The sequence below is a fragment of the Leucopleurus acutus genome (assembly GCF_964270905.1).
Source record: "Leucopleurus acutus genome assembly, chromosome: 2".
Lineage (NCBI taxonomy): Eukaryota > Metazoa > Chordata > Mammalia > Artiodactyla > Delphinidae > Leucopleurus > Leucopleurus acutus.
Window position 1 is genome coordinate 153,522,544 of NC_139143.1, and position 24,816 is coordinate 153,547,359.

Below are 24,816 nucleotides of genomic sequence, written 5' to 3' on the forward strand. Positions count from 1 at the left end.
TATTTATGTTTTTGGGCATAAAAATCTATAATTACCAGGTACAGCCTCCATATAACCGGTATTTAATGACAATTACTTTTTGTTACCATAGAAATGAGTCCAAAGTAGTTACCCATAATTTCTCATTTCCCAAACCTCACACACGCTGAATTGCAATATTACCATATTAATTGCCTATCAGTCATCATAAAATACGCAGTTACCCAGGATAGCAGGATGCTGTGGAATTTCTCATTTGGGGGAAGCCTCAGTGCTTCTTGGGAGTGTGGAGGTGGGGGAGAGAAGTAGACCTCCATGGGTGGTGTAGAAATGATTCAGCTTTATCGCATGACACAGCAGACCCTGTGGTGGAAACGGATGCTGCTACGACCCGCAGACTCGCAACGCATCATGTCTCTCGGCCCTGGTGAGCCTCACGTAGCAAGAATGCTCCAGCGCAGTAAATCCAATTTAACTAAGGTTTGTCGGGGGCCTGCTGAGTGTCGGTCCCTGTGCTACGCCTTAGGGAAGCAGATGGAAATCAGAGGCGGTCCTTGGCAATAAGAAGCCCAGTGTTTGTACTAGAGGCGTGAGTGTGAGGCTGTGGAGGCCTAGGCATAATCAGAGCTAATGTCTAAGTGCCTACTAACCACACATTATACATATCATCTCCTCTGACCCTCACAACAGCCCTGAGGTGGAGGTAGTATTATGGCCCCTTTTTAATTAGAAAAGCAAATTGAGGCCCAGAAACACCAAGGAGCTTGCCCCACGCCCCCCAGCAGGAAGGTTACGAATCCAGGCAGGCCAGCCCTGGCCTGCTACAGATTCATCCCCCTGCTACACTGTATCCTGAAAGCAGGGAGTGCTTCCTTCTGACTGGGGGTGACGAGGGCGGGTTTTTGAAGGGCGGATGGTATATAGGAGTTCACCAGACATAAAAGGAGATGAGAGATTTGCACAGCAAACATCATTGAGTATGGCAGAGGGTGAAACATCAGAGGAAGTATTTCCAACACGCACACATACATGCACACACACAGACACACACACAGATACACACAGATATACACACCACACGAGACACACACACTCACCCACAGACATTGGAACTGACCAACCTTGCCCACCTCAACATCCAAAGGGGGAAACATTTTTAACTGTCCAAAATAGAATAGAACATAAAATTAGCTGTGTAAAATGTAAAATACATGTCAATATTCTATTTGTTCTTTGACAGCATAAAACTGCATTTTTCATCAACTAGAAATGGAAACAGAGATCCACTGCAAGTTGCCTCACCAGGCGATATCTGCCAGCCCCTTCTCACTGCGCCTCCTCCCCACCCAGGCCTCATGTCCCCCCCTTGCTGCCTCTCCGTAGCCTCATCAGCCTTGGAGTGGGATGGGAGCTCAAAGACCTTTGTCCAGTGCCCTGCCCAGGGCAGGGAAACCTTAAGAAGTGCTGCACTGCTGACAGCTCTGACTGTTAGGGGGTGTTTATGTCCAGGCTAAACCTGATAGCCCATCACCTCTGCTTTCTACCCCTGAAAGATTAGTCAGGTCCAGTCCATCTTTTACATAGTAGCCCTTCAGCTGTTTGAGGATTGTGTGTCCCCACTCCTCACTCACTCTACCCCTGCCAGCACCTGTTCTCCAGCCTGAACATCCCCAAAGCCTTACAAATTTTCACATGTAATCTGAAATCCATTCCTCTCCCCGTCCTTACAGCTGTGCTCTGAACATCTCTGGATGTTTGTCATGGTCTGTATTTGCGGCATGGGGTCCAGGATGGGACAGTTATAATGATGAGAATGATGGCGGTGATGATGGTGGTGATGATATTGATGATGATGATGACAGTGGGGATGATGTTTTTGATGATGATGATAGTGGTGGTGGTGATGATGATGAATAGTTAATATCTATTGAATGTCCTGGGCCTGACCCTATTCTGGGTGTTTTGCATGGATTGTTTAATTCTCAGAACAACTCTCATTATTCTCATTTTACAGATGAGGAGACTGTGAGGAGACTGAGGCATAGGTAGATTAGGTAACTCCCTTAAGTTCATAGAGCTAGCTAGTGGCATAGGAGAAGGAAGGGACCACCACAGCCTAATTCTGGGGATGTATTTCTCCTGGCACAGCCTACATGCCCATCGCTATCTGACACTGAGCTCTCGTCAACCTAAATCTTTCCACTTGCATTCCTGCTAAGTCACAACCCTCACCCCCCCACCCCACCTCCTCTGAGAACCTTACAGGGAGGCATGGACTGGGCAGAAATCATGCTGCCTTTTTGAACAAAGAGGAAACCAGGCCACAGAGAGGCTAAGTAACTTGCTCAAGGTCACACAGGGAGTAAGCCACATAGTTATTTAAGATGAAACGCAAGTGACGCAGGGGCCAGACAAAGCCTTACCTCCCAGAGACTCTCTCCCGCTTTATGTAACCTGTGTGATGTTTCTACAGAGGCTGAAAGGACACTGGGGCAGGCCGCGTAATCAGGTGTCTAACCCACGAGTGCACACGGCTAAAAGCAATTATTCAAATGAGCTTCCCAGCCAGGTTCCTCAGAAAAGGCCAGATGGCTAGATGTCTGCGGAGGCAGTTCCCCATCTCTGTCCCCGCAAGCAGCTGAATAGCCTTTCAAAGTTAGAGTTGATAGTGAGTTGATTTTAATAACTGATTCTACAGTGAAGACAGGCCTCTGAGGAGACAGTAAGCCAGAATTAGTGGCTGGGGAGTCCGGAGCAAAACAATATGATAGAATCAAGAACTTTATCGTTCCCGGTCTTAGTTCCTAAACCGCTGCTGGAATAGTGTCAGTTCTCTATGTGCGATCCTTCCGGGGCTCCCCATTGACCATCAGAAGCAGCCTATCCTCTTTAGCCTGGTCTTCAAGGCGGACACAGCATCCAGGAAGCTCCTCCTCCTTCATCTCCCACTGTCCGCCTTGCCCTGTGCGCAAACGCTCACTCGGCACACACTTCGTCCTGAGCATCCCCAGGGATCTGAGGTGGGCTTGGCCACATGCTTGCCCTCAAGGAAGAGGCGCTGGTGAGATGACTCCTGAGAGGAGAGTGGGAGTTAGTTGGGTGAAGAGATGAGCAACACATTCTCTACCAAAGGAATAATAATGTTAAATAACAGCAGTGATGATAACAATGCAGACATTAATGGAATTATACAAGCTGTCGGACCCTACTCTAATAGTTGCTTTTTTGTTGTTTTGTTTTTTTACATCTTTATTGGAGTATAATTGCTTTACAATGGTGTGTTAGTTTCTGCTTTATAACAAAGTGAATCAGTTATACATATACATATGTTCCCATATCTCTTCCCTCTTGCGTCTCCCTCCCTCCCACCCTCCCTATCCCACCCCTCTAGGTGGTCACAAAGCACCGAGCTGATCTCCCTGTGCTATGCGGCTGCTTCCCACTAGCTATCTATTTTACATTTGGTAGTGTATATGTGTCATTGCTACTCTCTCACTTCGTCCCAGCTTACCCTGCCCCCTCCCCGTGTCCTCAAGTCCATTCTCTACATCTGCTTCTTTATTCCTGTCCTGCCCCTAGGTTCATCAGAACCTTTTTTTTAGATTCCATATATATGTGTTAGCATACGGTATTTGTCTTTCTCTTTCTGACTTACTTCACTCTGTGTGACAGACTCTAGGTCCATCCACCTCATTACAAACAGCTCAATTTCGTTTCTTTTTATGGCTGAGTAATATTCCATTGTATATATGTGCCACATCTTCTTTATCCATTCATCCGATGATGGACACTTAGGTTGTTTCCATCTCCAGGCTATTGTAAATAGAGCTGCAATGAACATTTTGGTACATGACTCATATTTTTTGAATTATGGTTTTCTCAGGGTATATGCCCAGTAGTGGGATTGCTGGGTCATATGGTCATTCTATTTGTAGTTTTTTAAGGAACCTCCATACTGTTCTCCATAGTGGCTGTACCAATTCACATTCCCACCAGCAGTGCAAGAGTGTTCCCTTTTCTCCACACCCTCTCCAGCATTTATTGCCTCTAGATTTTTTGATGATGGCCATTCTGACCGGTGTGAGATGATATCTCATTGTAGTCTAATAGTTGTTAATGTATTATTCCCACTGGACATGTAGGGGTCATAACTCATCATGTTCTTTCTCCCATTCTCAGCCTACTTCCACCAATGTAGGAGGAGATACAGGGGTCAGAAAGATAGAGGTCAGAATATTAGCTTTATTATTGAAAAAAGCAGAATTTGCAAGGCATGGCTTATATCTGTGACCAAAATTGACCTCCTTATACGTCACCCCAAAATTCAACTTCCCCACCAGCCACAAGCTGAGTGGGAAGGAAGCTGCCTCCCAGAAGGCACACCAAGTGGAGGAGAGGAGGACAGAACGGACCCTCCCTGCAGGGTCACAGATCCAAACAAGCTGTGCCAGGAGGGCCAGGCCCAACAGTCTCTGCTCCTTGTATCAGGTTGACCCGTCAGATAAGTTCCATCCCCTCCCTTGGGAAGAGGATGCGAGGGGATGGAGATGAAGAGCCATTCTCCTGATTCCTGGGGACTAAAAGTCCCCATTGGGATTGAAAGCAAACTATGAAACTTCATGAAACTATGAAGTAGGTTCTAATATTATCCTCAGTTTACAGACAAGGAAATTGAAGCACATAGAGCAGTGAACTCACTTGCCCAAGGTCCCATGTGAGGGAGATCCAGGAGTCAAAACCAGAGAGCTGACTCGAAGCCCTAGTGCTCAGCCTCTGAGCCCTGCCGCCTGAACCCCGAGTGAACAGGAGCCCTGAGCCCACTACCAGGTGGTCTGGCGTGGCTAGTGCACACGGTCAGGACTGCAGCCTATGGTGTAGGTTCACACACTGCACAAAGGCTAAGAGAGGAGATGGAGGCTGACGAGCCTTGCCACTTGGAGGTGTTGCACCAGCCCGCAGAAGGGTGTGCCTTTTTGTAACTAGCTCATAGGACATATAATGTGCAAGCCTTGCATGGTGTACAGGTTGGGGGACATGATGCAAGAAGCTTAAGGAATAGTTGGGACTGGTTTGTGGAAGACCCTGAGTGTCATACCAAGATGAAACCATAAGAGCAGCTAGCGCGTGTATAGTGCTTATGTCAAGCAAGACGGTGTCCCCAGCACTTACACGGCTGATCTCATTTAATCCTTTTAACAACCCTCTGAGGTAGGCGGAATCCACATTTTGCAGATCAGGGCTGAGGCACAGAGAGGTTAAGCCACCAGCTGATCCATGGGCCCTCCAGGGTCTTACCCAGGCAGTGTGGCTCTGGAGTCCACACTCACAACCTACGCCGCTTCTCAGGCTCAGACCAGGTGGGCAGGGGTCTCGCCAGCTCCCAGATCTGTGAAGACCTAAAGGACTTTTCTTTCCCTTATGCTTCCTCTGCCTCTTTTCATTAAAGGAATGGAAATAGCCTTCCTAGCCCCAAGGGCCAGTACTGTACACTCCTTTAGAAAACGTGCCCCCTTGGGTCTTTAAAAGGGTTCTTTTTACTCTTTGTAAGTGTTCTTACAGAGAAAAAAATAATCCAGTAGTTCTGGAATAGACTTTCAACTCTATCCTTACATAGCTGTGTGACCTTGGCCTCAGTTTCCCCATCTTTGAAATGGGGAGATTGGGTTTTATGGAATCTTGGGTCCTTCTATTTGGTGACTGGCTCTCAAAATCGCTTTAAGCCTCAGGGTGGAAATCCCCCCAAGCCCGGGTGTTTGTTGCTGACCAGCAGGAGCCGGAAAGGAGGGGGCTGAATCCCGGAGCACACAATCTCCATGGGAAGGGAGAGGGCGCTCCAATGACGGTTCTCCTTGTCCACCAGGAATAAGCTCCAGGAGAAAGGGCCCCAGGGAGTCTAGTGTTAGAGATGACCCCTTCCCCAGGTGTGGTCTCATCACCCCCTTCCCCAATCCTACCACCTTGCCAGAAGGACCACCACTACAGGGTCAAGACCATGCTGATCCTTGGAGGTCGGAACCCTGAGTGCTCATCCTGGCTCTGCTATGAACCTTGGGCATGTCCAGGGCCTCCTCCCATGGATATGCAATTTGTGCACTGCACAAAGGCTCCTGGTCAGGGGGTCAAGGTGGGCTGCGACTCTGCTCCCGACCCCATGTCTGGCCAGAACAAGTGACATCATTTTGTACTTCACCCACCCAGAAGGGGCACCCGTTTCTAAATTGTCAGCCTGGAGCGGGGCGGGGGGGAGGGGGCACCTTTTGTCAATTTGCATAAAGGTACCTTTTGTGCTAGGTCCTATCTGAGAGCCAGTTTCCCCATTTAAAAATTAAGGGTGTTGGGACTTCCCTGGTGGCGCAGTGGTTAAGAATCTGCCTGCCAATGCAGGGGACACGGGCTCGAGCCCTGGCCCTGGAAGTTCCCACATGCCGCAGAGCAGCTAAGCCCATGCGCCACAACTACTGAGCCTGTGTTCTAGAGCCTGAGAGCCACAACTACTGAAGCCCACCTGCCTAAAGTCCGTGTTCCGCATCAGGAGAAGCCACCGCAATGAGAAGCCCACACACCACAACGAAGAGTAGCCCCCACTGCCAGAACTAGAAAAAGCCCGCACACAACAACAAAGACCCAACGCAGCCAAAAATAAATAAATTTATTAAAAAAAAAAATTAAGGGTGTGGCATCCACCCCTCACCTCACATGAGTCCCTCTATCAGGCCCTGAGCTGACTCCCAGGGCTGCTAAGAGAGAATAGAATGATGGTTAAGAACATAGGCTCTAGAGCTGGGCACACCAGGTTCAAGTCCTGCCTCTGTCCCTGGTCCTTGCTGAGCTAGGGGCAAATTACTTAACCTTTCTGTTTATTTCCATTTCTTCAGTTTAACTGCGAGTTGGCTGTGTACTGACACTGGGCTAACACTGAAGACTGGATGGCAAATGAAATTGATTTAGTCTCTGCCCTCCCAGTGCTTTTAGGTCTTTGAGCAAAACATGAATTTGTCCAAGGTCATAAAACTACGCAGTGGTCGATCTGGGACTCAAATCCAAATCCTTCTGAATTGGAACCTATGTAATTATCCATCCTCCTTCTCTGCCTCCACAGCCTGGGTCATATCCTTGCTGCGATCATCTAAGAAGGAATGTGAGGGAAATGCTTTAAATATCTCGGTGGTGGTGATGGGGAGGTGATTGTTATAATTATCCCTTGTGTGTGTGTTTGAGACAAAGGACACTGCCCGCTCCCCTCTGCCTCCACCACAGCAGAGCCCAGCCCACCTGCTAAGCATTTTGCAGGAGCTGTTGACGACAGCTTGTCTGGCATCCTGACACCGGCCAATCAATAGAGCTGGAAGGTGCCTCAGGCCAAGGGCAATTGAATCCCAACCTCTTAGTGGCATTAAATAAAGCAATATTTATTTTGCTTTTGGTGCAAATATACTTAATCCAATGCAGCTCATTGATAATGCTGAAAAACTGCTGCGTTTGAGGGACGATTGCATGTGTGCCCCATACATCTCCACTTGTCAACGCCACCCTTCCAGGAGCACACAACCCTGCCGTGCTCAGGACAAGACTGACCTGGAGGCAGCAAACTGCCTTTTTCTCTACTCTTTAGAGGATATGAAAAGGAAATCACAAGGAGGGGAGTTAAAATCATTGCTCTCATTCCAGTTGCCATTATTGCAACAGGGATGAGGCACAATGCCCTTCACAAGATGGAGCTGTTTATTTGCCATTTAAATAATGTTCTCTGGAACCATGTATCCCTGCCATTGGGCAGAAGAGAAGGAGAGAAATACTGGAAGAGCAGACAGAGGAGTAGGCTAGCAACTCTTTCACAGATCACATAGCCTCCTTGATGGCTGGGGGGACCCCAAAGGGTCACTGGGTTCAGTAAGACCTGGGTTTGAATCCCAGCTCTATATTCTAGTAGCTGTCAAGTGACCTTCTCAAAGTCATATCTCTCTTGGATTTTATTTGCTCATTTATAAAATGGGGATAAATACTACCTACCTCACTTGGCTATTGTGAGAGTGTCTAGCATGTAACAAGTGCTTAAATACTTTTCAAAATATGTCTTCAAGTAATTATCTAAACCTTGTTTACAAACCTTCAGGGTATTTGTTCATGCACTTGTGCATCTATTCAATAATCTATTTATTCAATAGATATATTGAACCTTCTCAGCACCTCAGTCTATAGTAGGGAAGTTGGAGTGGAGGTAGGCAAGATGACACAGACATATTCCCTGGCCTCATTGGGCTCACAGTTTGGAAGGAGAAAGAAAACATACTCAAGAGTATCTCCAACTCAAGAGGAAGAAGTTGTATATAAACTTGACTTTCATAAATTTGGATTTTCTAGAATGGTCCTAATGTCAAATATTCAAGATTCTTGGTACCATAGATAGCCCCACTCATGCCAGAACATGGGTCCTGATTTTGAGCTCACGCAGAAATTTTACCTTGAAAATAAATAGTAGAATAGTAGAGGACCAAGGAGACACAGGCCCAGACCAGAGACCCCAGATTTCATACTAAGGGACCCTAAAGTGGCAACCGTAGGGGTGAGAGCCGGGCATCTGGAGGTCATCTTGTCCATTCCCCTGTCTTTAGGCAGCTGAAACCACTGAAGAGTAAGAACCTGCACCAGCAGTGCCTTCCCAGTGCCTATAGCCCAGGGAAGGACACAACACAAAACACAAGCATAACACTTTGAGAAATACATAGAATTTCCAAGCTTTCTACTTCCCTCACTTCGCACATACCATGAACTCTGCCTGGCATGCTCTCTCATGTCTTGACTTTGGCAAACTCCCATCTTCTCTTCAAAGCTCTGAGCAATGTGAGAGCTCCTAGAGGCAAGGACTGGGTCTGATGCAAATCTCAAATGTTGGAAAATGCATGTAATTAATGTTAAGATATTGGTAACCCTTAACTATTTGGCATTTCTTTTAAAAACTGTATCAATCGTTTTTCTAGAATATTTTGTTCTCCTTGTATTTCAACTTCACTTTATTCAAAACGTATGCTTCCTCCAAGTCCCTAACATTGGAGATAAAGTCCAATTATTGATGCTTTTGAATCACTTAATGAGAGAGCTGGAAGAGTCCTCCATGAGTGAAGTCTAAAACCCTCGTTTTACAGAGAAGAGCATGGAGCCCAGGGGAGGGAGGTGACTTTCCCAAGATGATATAGATATTAGAGGTGAGACCTGTCCCCCAGCCCCTAGCCAGGGCTCCTGCAACTTTACTAAGACGTTTTCTTCAATAAATAGCACTCTTTCTACTGATAGACTGGTTGCCAATAGAAGCAGTCTTTAAAAATCATCTCAGAAAAACCCAGCACAGGTGCTACTGATTTCAGAGTTCCGCCAATGCTTTAGCTTCTGAAGAGCTCCAGGATTCTTGGGGACTGAGTTGTCTTTGAATCACCAGCCATACTCTGCTTTCATCTGTAGGCTGGATCAAGGAGTGGATCTTTCAGGATCTCTCACCAATAACACTTTTCCTTCAGTTTCAAATCTCACTTTTTTGAATCAGAGAGGCTTCCTGGAAGCAGTATGGCCAGGTGTGAAGACCATGGAGCCCAGGGCCAGGACACCTGGATTCCAGTCTGGACCCTGTGGAGTACAGGTTAGGCGACCTTGGAGGAATGGCTTACCTTACCCTCTCTGGCCCTCAGTGCTCCCACTTGAAAAACGCAATCCACCTGTGTGGCTGGTTGGTTGTGAGAACTGTATCTTATGAGATAGGAAAATGCTTGGGAAAGAATGAAATGTTCATTCAACAACTAAGTCTTTAATGTCTACTGTAGCCCAGGCTCTTTGTCAGGCACAGGAGTACAAACACAAATAAGACATCATCCTTGCACTTGAGGAATTCATGGTCCAGTGGGGAAGACAGACTCAATAATTACTGTATCTTGTGCTGTAGCCACTCCGATGTGGGAGCAGTGGATGCCAGGAGCAGAGGAAAAGCACCCATCCCACATTTGCGGAGAGGAAGTCAGCAAGCCTTCCTGGAGTAGAAGATATTTAGGTTTAGACAATTTCAACGATACCACAGTCACCACCACTGCCGCTGTCCTCACTGGCTACCATTTATTCAATATTCATTCTGTCTGAGGATTCTGCTGGGCCATTTACAGACACTAGTTCATGCATGCAATCCAGAAGGTCGAGGATGTTATCCTCATTTTACATATGATAAAACGGAAGCCCAGAGGGGTTTTAAAAAAAGAAATTTTAAAAAGGTCACATAGCTGGTAAGGAGTACAGCCAAAACTTAAGCCTAACTGACTCCCAAAGCTTCTGGCCTTCCCAGCGTAGCCTCATTGTTCTGTGTGGCTGCGTGGGGAAAGACTGAGACTGATGGGTGAAGTCACCGGAAGACAAATTTCAGCTAGAGAGAAGGAAGACTTTCTTAACTGAGCTGTCCAAGAATGGGATAAGCTGCCTGGGGAGGTGGTGAGTACCAGGTCCTGGAGGTGTCGTGGAACAGCCTGGTGACTTGGCCAAGACTTTGTTGAGGACATTCTTGTTCGGAAGAGGGAGAGGTAGGTAAGCTAACCATCTCAAAGGATACAGTTTATGATTAAGTCCTGTCATCAATGACAATGTTCACTTCCAAATTTTTAGATGCTCAGTGCGGGCTGGAAGAGCTCTCTGGGAACAGCACCCAGACCAATGGTTTTGTCTCCTTGGTAACCAGCCATCGGGAAGTGGGCAATATAGGGGCCTGCTGGAATTTTCTATAAATTAGCCCACAGAGCCATATGGTTAGGGATGCTCTCAGTTAAAGAAACAGGAACTGACTCCACCACTTAAGCAAAAATGGAATTTATAGGAAGGGGCTTACAGAACGAAGCAGAAGCTGGAAGACCGGACTTGGAAAACAACTAATTAACAGAGTAGCTCTGGAGGGCAGAAAAATTGGCTGTTGGCAGGAATAATCTATCTCTCTTCCACGGTAGCACTGCTGTATGACCCAACTCCCAGCGTGGCATCACCTAGTCCAAATTTAAGTGCTGGACAGAAGTAGCCGTTGCCTGAGTCTCGGTTTCCTGCCGCTGCCCTGGACGCCAAGTCATTGGGCCCATCTCTCTTCTGGGGTAAGAGAAAAGGCACCGCCACCGTGTCATCATCTTTTAATGATGGAGGAACGAACTCTCCCTAATGCTGCCCCATCTAATCACAGAGTTAGATGCTAGGAATTCCCCAAAGAAAATGGGCAAATGCCTACTACATTAAGAGGGAACAGAGCATGGATGTGAACTCAGATCTGCCTGATTTCCAGACTGGGGAGAAAGCCAGGAGGTCATCCCTGACCACTGCTGTCTGCCGCCCACTCCAGCCCCTGATGGACCACAGACCGATTAGTCTGTGCCACTTATATAGCATGTAGCACAAAACAGTGATAAAGTACAAGGAAACAACAACGTAACATTTTTGATCTGCTATTATGTGCCAGAACCTGTGCTAACTTAAGCTTGTCCTCACTTAATCCTCATAACATGGTCCTGAATTATAAATGTACGTAAGCCTGTGAGCAGATCTTCTTTCTCTTGTTAGACTATGTTTCTTGTGAGCACGGAATGTCAGACTGCTTGTAAACCGATCCTGACATCACCCCTTCTCTCAAGCAAGTTGTTTATAACCCTCTGTGCTTCAGTTTCCACATCTGCAAAATGGGACTAATAATAGTACCTCCCTCATAAGGTTGACATAGATAAAGTATTTCATACTTAGTAAAGTACTTGATTCTTGGGACAAAGTAATGTCTGCTGACTGTGACCCCTTGACTGTGGTGATGATGCTGTTGTAACCTGCATATGACTGTTTCTGTCCCCACTCTGCCATCAGTGAGAAGCCAACACCAGCACCCAATTCATCTAAGTATAGCAATGCAAATACGAAACAGTGAACCTCCATGCCAGACACTCGAGGCCCTTACATTTCCCCTCCCACTCCCTTTACAGCTCACCATCACCACCTCTTCACTACATACATACATAGTACTCTGTGATTCAGTCAAATCAAATTGTCCACCATTCCCCCAATAGCCGGGGTGGCTTCACAGTTCCTTTCTTTGCTTACACTTTTCCTTCTGCCCCCAACACCTGGAAAAATTCTATTCATTCAGCAAGACCCAACTCAAATGGTTTTTCCTCAGTGAAGCCTTTCCCTATGTGTCCCCACGAAACATTAGTTATTCTCCCACAGGTTTCCCAGCCAGCTTACTTTAAGTGATGGGGGAAATTATTATTATTTACTCCCTAGCAACACCCCAACCACCTTGAAGGAGGGGTCCTCAGTAGAATCCTTTATTTTTCTGAGTAAGATGAGCAGTGGGGATGTAAATGTAACAAGCTGAGAGGGGGTTGAGTTTTATTACTTAAGGAAATAGAGGGGTTGGGAAAATAAGTAAGGATGGGTAAAATAGTAAAATAAGATGGGATGGAAGGGATAGAAAAGAAAAGGGGGACAATTTGGGCCAAGAAGGGGGGAACAATTTGGCAAAAAGTTCATCACTTTTGAATCTGGTTAAAAATCTGTGAAGAGCAGAATTTTATCCTATAGGTGATGGAGAATCATAGATGAATCTTTTTTTTTTTTTTTTTGCGGTACACGGACCTCTCACTGTTGTGGCCTCTCGCGTTGCGGAGCACAGGCTCCAGACGCACAGGCTCAGCGGCCATGGCTCATGGGCCCAGCCGCTCCGCGGCATGTGGGATCCTCCCGGACCGGGGCACGAACCCGTGTCCCCTGCATCAGCAGGCGGACTCTCAACCACTGCGCCACCAGGGATGCCCCCATAGCTGAATCTTGATCAAGCAGGCAAGATTGTCAGATCTGTGTGGGAGACATTCTGGGGACAGGAAGAGGATGGATGCGGTGGTTTGCGTTGTGCGCAAGAACAGGGTTTCTGAAGTTGTCCCTCAGCCTGGGCTGGCCTGGAGAAAGCCTACAGTGTGCAGAGGCCCAGCAGAGGGAAGCAGGGGCCCAGAGATCTGGGGGTGGTGCATCTTTCCAAGGACAAGCAAGGCTTTGAGTCGATCTGGAGGAAAAAAGGGAAGGAAGAGGGATAGGAGGAGACCAGAGGTCACGGTCCCACTTGACCTGGTGAAGTAATTAATGTGCCCATGGGAAATTGTGGAGAAGGTGGGAAGGGTAGCCCTCACTGAGCAGGTGACCTGTGAGCAAAGACTGGCACTAAGTGAGAACGAATCACTCGGCTACCTGGAGGAAGAGGCTTCCAGGCAGAGGGGACAACCTGTACGAGAGCCCCTGGGCTGGAAGCACTCAGTTTGTTGGAGGAACAGTAAGAGGCCAGAACCTGGCACACAAGAAGCAGGAGTGACCGTGTTAGGAGCTGAAGTGAGAGAAGATAACGGGGGGACCACATGGGCACTTGTAGCTGGTGGTAAGGACTTTGGTTCTTACTCTGCATCTAGCAGAGAACCATTTGTGCAGAGAAGGGACACCATCCGACATGTTTTAATAGGATCACCCTGGGTGTTGTGTGGAAAAGGGGGAGGGTATGTAGGGTGAGAGGTGGGGTAGGATGTTGCAAGGGTGGAAACAAGACCAGGTAAGAGATTATTACAGTACTCCGGACCTTGGTCCAAGCTCAAGGTGATAGCCGTGGAGGTGATAAAAAGTGCTGGGTTCTGAGTATATTTTGAAGGTAGACACAATGGATTGGCTGTGGGTGTGAGACAGAGAGGAACAGTGGGGAAAGCGATGGTTTAGGCCTGAGCCTTCCTTCTGGCCCTGTACTGGAGATGCGCATGCGTCTGTGGTCTCATGGACACTGAAGTGAGACTGCTCCGCAGAAATATGTTTGAACCTCTCCGTGACTCAGTTTTCTCCTTCCGTAAAGGAGGAATTATAATAATAGTGACCTCATAGGGTTGTTGAAAGTGACTGAATTAACACGTGTTAAATGCTCAGCACTGTCTCTGGCAAAAAACAAACAAACAAACACGTGCTAGGTAAGTGACATAATGACTACTCCTGTACTGACTCTGACTTTGGGTACTGCCTAGGTGCTCTCTGATGGGGTTCGACCTCAACCGTCACTGGCTGGATCCCTCTCCATGGGCCCACCCCACCCTGCATGGGGTGAAACAGCTCATCATTCAGATGTACAACGACCCAGTGAGTAACTGAACCCCCTCAGCAGCTGCTGGTCTTATGGCTTGATCTGGGAAAGGGCGGTGTTGTACTGGGAAAGCCCACTAGGACCTGCAAAGTAGGAATTCAGGGTCAAAACCCGGGAGGGACTAGGCCTGCTGGTCTCTTCTCTGACTTGGACAAGTGCCTCCCCACCCCTCATGAATACTGGCTTCAGTTGTGGAGATCTCGTGGGGTGGAGGAAATATACCAGAGCACATTTATCAGGGCTCTTGGGTTACAAGCGAAAGAAATACAACTTGAACCAGTTTACACAGAATAGAGAAGTTTTTAGAAGAGTCCCAGAGCCTCATACACAGTTGAAGACTGTAGCCTGGCCCCCTGCATCTCTAGGGAGCTTGTGTCAACTGTCACATCCAGTGGTTCCCCCACTAGAGAGTGACTCACTCTCATATTCTAGGTCCAGTTCCAAGAGGGACTGGAGTTCCTCTGGGCAGGAACTGGAGGACACGGCCACCTCTGGGCAGGGCAACTGTGGCCCAAGAGGCAAGGATATGTAAGGACAGGACAGCCTCGCTGGAATCATGTAGTTGACCTTGGGGTGTGTGATGGTAGTGATGAATCTGCTCCTAGAGAAGAGGGCCTGCTATTCCAGAAAGAAGGGGAATGGGGATGTCCACACTGAGTTTGCTCACAGGGATATGACTTTGTGAGAAATAGGAGAAGACATTGGGGTTTCATAGCTTAGAGAAGAAAGGAGGCCGACCACCATCATTCTGTCTGAAGGGCTGTGAAGGAGGATAGTCAGACATCTTCCAGGTAGAGGCCAAAGCAAGAGGTAAGGTCGATAGAGAACTAAAACTCCTTAACCACTAGAGCTGCCTGAGGACGGAGGGGGTGTGTGACCTGTGAACCTGGCCTTACTAAAAGTGCTCAACTTGAAGCTAAAAGACACTGTCAGAAATAGTGCATGGAGGAGACTCAATTGTTTGGAAGACATTATAGTGAGACTATGTCTGATCCAACATTGATTGTAAGGTCGGATCTTAACAAACGGCACCGAGAAACAGAGGAAAGCTTCAAGTGAGCTTCATTAGGGAGCGCTCCCGGGCGAGGTTCACTGGTCCGAGAGAAAGGGGCCAGAGAAGTCGCCCCCGGGTGAGGGTCGGGCAAGATTTTATAGGGGAAGAAGGGAAAGGGGTGTGGTGAATCTGGGAGGGCGCAGGGTATTCCTTATTTGGTGGTCTTTTCGGGTATCCTGGGGGACCGTTAGTCCCGCCCCTCGAAAGGCGGGAAGGCTGGGCTGGGTTCAAAGTCCCCAGGTCAGTTCCTGGAACTGGGTGGTCCAGAATGTCTCCAGGGCAGTTTCTGGAACTGGGTGGTTCGGAGAATTTCGGTCTGATGCAACCTGTGAATCTGATTGTGTTCCCCTGCCTCGGGCCAGTTGGCCTTACATTGATGATTGTGATTTATGACCCCTTGACTGCCATCAGGTGACAGACAGCGATTGCTAGGACAGCAAAGGTCCCAGAGTTGGGGTATTTCAATGATGCACCCGTGTACCTCATTCTACTCACTCTCTTTGAAGATACCAACAAGAATATCCTAAATTAAGGAGCAGTATGTATTGACCAGGCAGAATTGTGTACATAAAAACAAATGTATATATTAGAGCAAAGGATTAATGAAAAAGTAAGAAAGACCTTAGGTGCAAAGTAGTTAACTCAACTGCCATTTTTATCTTCCTCTGTGATCTTTGCTTCCCTAGGTCTTTTTATAACCCACTTGCTGTCAGGGCTTACGTAGCCATAGCTTTAGTATATCTGCTTCCTTCTCCAATTCATCCCTCCTTGTCTACAAAAGAAGGTGTTAGCTATACTCTCCAAACCCCGTTATTACCCTGAACTTTTGATCCATCCTGACCACCTTTCCTGGCAGAGAAATGCTGCTTCTGAATTGCTCAGGAGGTGTCTGTTGTCAACTGGGTTCTGTCCCCCAGACCTCGGTGTTAACTGTAGTTTCCCTGATAGAATCATGACACCTCCTTCTTCTGCCACCTTCTTATTAAAAGAGGACAGCCCCTACCTTTTTTTATGATCTGGCTGATAATAGCTATTCAATAACTCTTTGTTGAGTTGCACTGGATTGAACATGGCAAATCCTGTTATGCCCACTGTAATATGGTTTATAGATACTAAAGAGCTATTCACAGAGGGGACAGCGAGGCATGATCAAAGAAAAGACACGAGGCAGGAGAAGTGACAGAGTGGGGGCCTCAGAAAAAAGTGGTGTTTTAGGTGAATCCCCAAGGAGAGAACTGGGGGAGGAACAGAAGGGAGGGCGTCAAGTTTGCTAAAGAGAAGAGGCATCAGCCTGCCGTTGCCATCATCAATCTGAAGTCATTGATTTGCTCCCAGGCAACTGGGCACTCGATCCTGTTACAGAATACAGATCAGGCAAGACCGAGCTTCAGAGGGATTAGGATATCTTTGTGCTATGACCAGATGGATCATCACCTGGTTGGACCTTGGTAAACACACTAGGATGCTGAGCGAGTTGTGGGAGCTGCCTTCTTCCTGAAAGCCCACTCCTTTACGCCCCAAGCAAGGATGTAGAGCACTAACATCAGAGCCAAGCTGACCTGGACCAGGACCCTGGATCCCTCCGTCTCTTCCTCTCTTCCCCGCCCCCCTGCCCAGAATCTTACTCCATTCTTTCCTTCCTTTTTCCACAAATATTTATCAAGCAGTTTCTAACTACCAGGCATTGTAGTCGTAATAGTGAACAAAACCCTAACTCTTACAATCTAGTGGGAGAATAAGCATTAAACAAGTAAATACTGATAAATATAGATTTACAAATTGCGTCAAGGGTTACCAAAAGAATGTACAAAATGTGATCTGCAGAAAGGATGGTTGAAAGTTTCGGCTTGCCCAGGGCAGTTCTGGTTTATACCCATTGTCCTGGAGTATTTATTAATGGTACGTACTTCCACTCTTAAAAGCATCCCTGTTTGGATGACAAATTACACTATCTCTCTACCTAAAAACTATGTGAGGGACTTCCTGGTGGTCCAGTGGGTAAGACTCCGTTCTCCCAGTGCAGGGGGCTCGGGTTCGATCCCTGGTCAGGGAACTAGATCCCACATGCATGCCACAAGTAAGAGTTCTCATGCTGAAACTAAGAAGCCTGCATGCTGCAACTAAGAGTTTGCATGCCACAACTAAAGATCCCACAGGCTGCAACAAAGATCCCATGTGCCGCAACTAAGACCTGGTGCAGCCAAAATAAATAATTTTTTTTTTTTTAAAGGAAGAAACATCAGAGGTGTTTAAAAAAAAGCTATGTGAAAGCACCTAACACAATACCGGGTGTGTACCAGATCCTCAACAAACATTATTTGTATCCCATTCAAATTCACATTTAACTTCGAGAGTCAATGTGCCCAGATGTAAACACCGCAGTGTCCCAGGCATCTGCCCTAATAGCGTTTCTACCCTGGACCTTCACCGTCACAGACATCATCAGAATCGCTCAACCCCAGAGCTATCTAAACTGCCAGGACAGCTTCTGACCTTGTTTCTGAATGCCCACAGCCTCACACCTTCCATCCTGGTGGCCTTCTGCATACAGGATCAGCAGGCAGAGAATCAGAAAGACCCTTGCTGATGGGCAGGGTCTATATCTGTGAGCATTGGTGTGTGTGTGTGTGTGTGTGTGTGTGTGTGTGTGTGTGTGTGTGTGCGCGCGCATGCTTGCATCCCCAGGGGGATCCAAGGAAGTTTTTTCAAGGGATTTGGACTGGACCTTTAGGAATAGGAAATATTTTATCAGGTGGCTATCGGTTAGGGATGAGGGAGGTGACAGGGAAAGGGGAGAGGGCTTTCCATGGCAAGCTGAGCCACAGAATGGAGGTGGGAGAGCTCAGCTGCTGGGGTGGGTATGCAGCATATGCAACAGGGCAGCTGTGAGGAAGCTCATGGGCAAGGAATGTGGCTTCTTCCTGTGGTCCAATGCTCTCTTCTCATTAAAATCAAAGTCTTAGGCCCTTTTTTAATCTGATTTTTAATTGAAGTATAATAACTGTAAAAACAATTAAGGCAGTGGAACAAAGCGCTGCTTGTCGGGAATGTTGTGGCGCACAAGCTCTCTCAACCTTGAGGAGCAGTACCATCACTGAAGAGCGATCAAAACCGCTTGGGCGAGGGAGAGAGATGGATGCGTCAATAGTACTTCAGTCCATTCAGGCCCCCAATCTAGAAACCCTAGAGACATCCTAAAATTTAAATCCACCTGAGGCTCTCTCCCCTGCTTAAAACCTTCCAGTGACTCCCCATTATTTGTGGGATAAAGGCCAACGTCCCTGACATGCTATTCAAGGACGTGTCCTATGTGTATCCAGGGCGGAGCGCAGAACACGGCACCAGAGAGAATATGATGTTGAATGATAGATGCTTTAGAAAGTGACTAGGTCCGCAACATGGAGACTAAGCGGAAGAAGAGTGCCTGATAGGCACTGATGGCAGGGGTGCAGGTGAAAGACGATGAGACCCGAACTTGAGCGTGGCCAGGGCTGCTCAAGAAGGATACCCAGGAACGGACATGGGAGGTGAATGCGTCCCCTCCTGCCCTCTCCTCGGCCCCCTGAGTCCCTCAGAGCCCAGGGCTGCTTTGTGGAGAAGTCTCTATGCTCTGGGGTGATTCCCTGCCTTTTCCTAGAGGAGAAAGGCCTGTGTTGCTATAACAACTTGGCTGCAGCTCTTTTAGACAGATCCGTTTCCTTAAATCATTTAAGGAAAATTAGCTGCCATAACAACACGGAGCAGTTTTTCAAACAGAGCAGCACAGGGCTGGGTTTTTTTTTCCTTGCTTGCCTCCTGTAATCCTCAAGATAAGCTGCTCTCTTTCTGTCAGATAAATAAATAAATTATCACACGTTTACACGCGCGCGGCGACACGGTTGGATAACACGTGCAGGACAAACACTCATTCACACACACACAACATAGAAATATGCAGAAAATGCACATGTTCACATACATAAATCAGAAGATATTTTTATATAAACATGGTAAATAAGAGACAGACACAGACAAGTATATGGTTCTACACAGTCACACAAAGGAGAGGCACACAAACGTACAGACAGCACAGTTTCACAATCAGTTAAAAAAGAAGGAAATGGCCCATGAGGTCTGTTCTTAGGGTGAACAGAGGTTTCTCTGGTCACCAGCCCAGAAGGCTCTGAGATGGTGACTCTCACTAGAATCCGCAGGCCGCCTGCATGTTAGTACCTGACAGTCTGGCGGGAGAACCCTGCTGGTGGAAGGGTAAGTTCACCTGGGCAAGGACGGGCGTACCGGGGAGAAGGTTGGAGGTGTCCCATCTGCATCCCATACACACACTTAGGAGGGAACCAGGAGAGCAAGAGGCACAGCCACGGCATCTGGGGTGGGATAATTCTTTGCTCCCATGGCAGGATGCTTATCCGTCCCTAGGAGCAGACTGTGCCAGCCCAGGTGAAAACCACATCCCCGGGGCGTTTGCAAGCTATCTCACCAAGGCCTCAGGAACTTTGGAATCTGGACAATGGGTTCCCAGATTTTTGTTTCATCCCCACATCTATGACTTTATTATCCCAGAGGTCCCCTGCAGGGAGAAGCTGGAACTATGTGGGCTGATCTTTGTGGCAGCAAGAGGGCCTTGCGGGGAATGTAACTCCCCCATCAGAGTGGCTGAACCATGGGTTTGCTTGGTGCTCTTAGGCAAGTCTCTTCCCCTCTCTGAGCCTTCATTTCCCCCCATCTATACACTGTAGGGGTTGAAGGATGATCTCCACAGGGCCCTTCTGGCTCCAAGTCTGTGTCATCTTGGAGTTGTTTCTTGGTTATGTACGCTCCACTGCTGTGCAGGATTTCACGCCAAGGCACAAAAGTCCTGGCTGCTGCAGGGAAGCACAGGAAGCATTCCTGGAGTGAATGCCTGTGCAGGTGCCCAGCACATGGCAGAAGCTCCATCAATGTCAGTTTCCTGAGCCTCGTTGTGCCCATCTGCTAAAGGGAAGAACAGTCCCTGACCTGCTTAGCTCGCAAGTTGGAGAGAGACACCCCATTATATGAACATGAAGCGTTTTGTAAAGGTGAGGAGGGATTATTGCCGTGGGGCAGCATGGAGAGGAATTCCCTGCGGAAATGTCCAGACTGCCCCGGCTGCTAAAGGTTTCAAGAGGAGTAGGTGCAGTGCACTCACACCACTGCCATAGGTCACACACGCAGGTCTACTCCAATGCTTTCTTCCACTCCCAGCAGCATGGCCAGGAAATCAGTAAACAGCCACCAGGGGAAAGGTTGAATATGGGAGTAAAGGCTGGAAGTAAATGTGGTATTGTACAGGGGGCTCTGAGTTCATGCAGTTTTTACAGATTTTCCTACAACAGTTTGAGATGGTTTATGAAACTTTAAAGAATCTTAAGAGAAATCATTACTTTTCTAAAGGGTAACTTCCCCCTATCATAAAAGGTGTCGTTTTTCTACCTCTCTAGATTATAGCTTTCACTGTGGCAGCGAGCAGGGTGGATAGATGGAGCTCTCATGTCAGAGCAATATTCCTGTCAAGCTGGTTGTTTCCTCCAATTTCTCTAACATCTTTCCATGAGAGATTCTGGATGCCTCTCACCAACTAACTAGATACATATTGTTTCAACTGCATGGGGACCAGCAAAGCTTCTAGAAGTTTCCCTCTGAGTCAGGTCAGTTAAGCTCTCTGTGTCCTATTTTCCCTATCTCTAAATTGGGATCAACAATGCCCATCTCATGAGATTTCTCTCAGGATAAGATAATATGCACACAAATAACACTCAGTAGTAGGTATATTAAAAATGGAGCCATTGAGATTTTATGCATTTCGTCATTACAGCACTTACCTCACTGTCCCCAACCCCACCTCCAGCTCCTATAGCCCACCACAGACTGTGATCCCACCAAGGCCCTGAACTTCACCTTGGTCACTTCTGTATCCCTAACACCCAACGCAGGGAGGGCACAGGCCTGCCATGAATGCGTGTTGGGAGAGAGAGAGGAGAGACAGGTGGGTAAGAAGAAATCCACTCATCAGAACCTGGAATGAGCATCTGCACAGTGTTCTGAAAAATGTGTGGGAATCTGATGAGTACAGAGGCATGGACATATATACACTACCGAACGTAAGGTAGATAGCTAGTGGGAAGCAGCCGCATAGCACAGGGATATCAGCTCGGTGCTTTGTGACCGCCTGGAGGAGTGGGATAGGGAGGGTGGGAGGGAGGGAGACGCAAGAGGGAAGAGATATGGGAACATATGTATATTTATAACTGATTCACTTGGTTATAAAGCAGAAACTAACACACCATTGTAAAGCAATTATACCACAATAAAGATGTTAAAAAAAAAAAGAGAAGGAAAAGTATTCAAGTCAAGAGTCACGCTTAGCCACTCTCAAAATCCCCCTTCTTCAGAACCCACCTCCAGCCCTACCGCTTCTAAGATTTCCCTGAACACTTTGGCCCAAAGTCTATTGATAGACTTTGCTTCTGTCTCCTAGTGGTTTATCCCATCAACATTTATAGAGTGTATTCCATGGGCTTGGCACCATAGAAGCATCTCCTCTGACTATAGGTTCCATTTTCTCAGCTAAATTGCAAACCCCTCCAGTGCAAAGGATCTGCCTTCCCCTCCCTGCTGCCCCAGGCGGGGCTGGCTACTAGCTGGCAGCTCAATGAGGGCCTCTTGAGCATTGATTGAAATGCAGTTCTCAGGAAGGGTAGCTGTTTGGATGTCTGTAGGCAGCCCGCAGAGCTGGGCACACCTCCTGGTTAAAGCGCACAACATGCTGTGTTTTAGTGATAGTTTCCCTGCCTCCTTTATGCTGAGCTTCTCAAGGATAGACGCTCCATCTTTTCCAGCGTGCCTCTCCATCACCTGGCAGGGTCCCACGCTTGGTAGGTCCTCAAGGATGGTTTGGGAACATCTTGGCAGCTCCCTCATCTGACCCATTGCCCCTTATCAATATAGCACAGGAACATCCCAGAGAAATCGACCTCCGCAACTTTCTCACCGTGCTGCATTTCCATGGACTCATCTTCGTTCCTTCATTTTTTGCCCCTGCTAATCCCTTGTCATAGAATGCTCTCACATATGGAATCTTCTCAAGCTTACAAATTTGAAAATTCCAGAATTTTAGAATCCAGCCATGAGGATCTCCGTCACAAATCTGAAAATTCTAAAATTCTTCTCCTCACCCCTCTCTGCTGCCCGTATCTGTTCCACTTACCCTGGTTTCTAGGTTAGACCAAGCGTGCTTCCCCATTTTTCCTGTCCCATGAGCACCCAATTATCCAGGCCACAGTGAGTTAAAAAGAGGTCTCTGTGGACAGCCTGAGAATAATCTGGGAATAACCTCTTTACACTTACCCAAACACTCCAGTTTAACTCCAGGTCATCTCTTCCAGGAACTTTTCCAATTCACCTACCGCACCCATTTCTCACCCCTCCAGCAAACTCCTCCCCTTCTCCCTTCCAGGCCCCTGGACCGAGAGCATTGGGATCTGCACACAGCCTGCCACCGCATTAGAGGCTCAGCTGAGCTGGCCTATGACAGACTACAGGTTACATTTTAGGGTGTTTTGTGTTCAATGTGTGTGGAACTTTTCCAAGAGTTATTTTTGGTTGTTACTGTTGGGAGACTCCTGAGCTAAGGATGAATTCATGCTGGTACATCAAATAGCATATTGCATTTCAGAAATCGGCCTTAGCCATGGGAAATCAAGTAAGTCAGATGCCTAATTAGTCCACCATTTACCGTGCTGGAGAGAGCTGAATTCTGATGAAAGGGACCAGACTAAGCACTATGTCCAGCAAGAACTGAACTGTCTAACCTTTCATCCAGAAATTGCCCCATCCTCCTGAAGTACTAATGCCCACCTCCCAAGCCTTGTACTGGCCCCAGGTGTCTGGCTGTGAGAAGTCTTATCAGCCTGGACACAACTTGACCTTCTGTCCAATGAGCTTTGATGCTCTCCCACTCAGCAAGCCATTCCAGGCTCCTATTTCTTGCTTTTACTACAAAGCTAGTAAAGTGTATACAAAAGAGTAACTTCCCTATAGCCTTCAAAAGGGAAAAATCATTCATTTATCCATTCAACACACATTTTCTGAGCCCAAGCCCTGTATACTGGAGTACAAAGGCAAATAAGAAACAGTCCCTCCCCTCAAGGAGCTGTTGATCCAGAATAGAGCAGTGGATTTCCAACTGCTTTTAGAAAAATTGCAAGAGGTCTGAGGACCCCCTCACGTGGGGCTCCTCTCCATTTTAACCAGAAAGGTATAATTTTGTGGCTAAGAGCTCAGGCTCAGGCCCAGGTTTAAATCTTATTTCAACATTCAATGGCTTTGCTACTTTGGGCAGGTCTCTTAACCTTTTTAAGCTTCAGTTTTCCTTGTTTGTAAGAAGCTGTTGTGAGGATTAACTGAAGTGATCCACGTGTCCTGCTTCAGGCACTGTACAGTCACTGTGCCAGGCACATCTATTCTCAAAAGATTTTCACTATTATTAGTATAAAATATGTGTTTGAATAAAGGATTCCAAGGCCATAGAAAGTCTGCAAACCCCTGGTCTAGCGTTCCAGACTCAGTAAACCAGTGATGGCACGACAGGGTGGGAAGTGTTACAATAGACAAGGGATCTGGGTACCATGTGGGAAAAGCAGGTCATCTCAACTGGACTTGGTGTCAGACAAGACTTGCGAGAGAACGTGACCTCCGAGATGAGCCTTGAAGGAAGAATCGGAGTTGTTTAGACAAAGACCACAGGAAGTATTACAGGCAGAGGGAACAGTGTGTGTGAAGACATATGTACTAGACTGGTGAATATACTCAGGGAATTCCAGGGAGTTTGGTATATGGGGATGGGAGGAATTCAGGGCAAGGGACTGGAAGTAAGATTGGGCTCTAGGCAGCGGCCAGTCATAAAGAGCCCTGTTGGCTCCCCCAGGGAGTTTGGACTTGATCCTGAAGCCATGGGAGCTTTCCTTCAGGGAGCAGGGAAGACATGAAATTTAAAAGAGAAAAGCAATGTTATTATGACTTTCTGGGGTTTAAAATATATTGGTGTGTTTGTAGCTTTAGCCAGCAATTACAGTACTAGAAACCTAGGCTAAAATAATCTGAAGTGTGAATAAGGATTTATGCAAAAAAAAAAAAAGTCCACAGAATCATTATTTATAAACAGTAAAAAAAAAACCAAGAAAAATTGAAACGCCTAACAGTGGGAAACTGATGAAGTATATCACAATACATTCATGTAATGGACGTTATAATATTGTGAAAATGTCTATGCTGCAATTTTAAGTGAAAAAAAGATAAGACAAAGTTGCATATGTATTATATGTTAAGACATATATAACAACCAGGTTCAAAATGTACACAAAAAGAATGGAGGTAAACTAGATGTTAACAGTGGTATTTCTGGGTAATAGGGTTGTTTTCTTCTCCCCCCTTTTTTTATGTTTCCCAACAGTTTTCCATAAATATATGTTAACTTTAAAATTGGAAAAAAGTTATGGAAGGAGGAGGGGACCTGACTACCCATATATGAGGAGGGAATTTATTTTATTTTATAAAACAGAACCAAACTCATCAGAGTCAAGTGCTTGGTTCTGGGCCAGTCCCT

At 47.0% G+C, this 24,816-nt stretch overlaps 1 protein-coding gene across 2 annotated transcripts in view; it reads left to right on the forward strand.

The window, feature by feature from the left end:
• Nucleotides 1–24,816, forward strand: part of AGBL4 (AGBL carboxypeptidase 4) — a gene marked incomplete at both ends in the record, with an annotated part of 1,417,540 nt that overhangs the window by 1,284,556 nt on the left and 108,168 nt on the right. For both annotated transcript variants that reach the window (XM_082833557.1, XM_082833556.1), the window contains one exon: nucleotides 14,025–14,136. In XM_082833557.1, coding sequence (XP_082689683.1) covers nucleotides 14,025–14,136 — 112 coding nt within the window. The remainder of the gene's footprint in view (nucleotides 1–14,024; nucleotides 14,137–24,816) is intronic.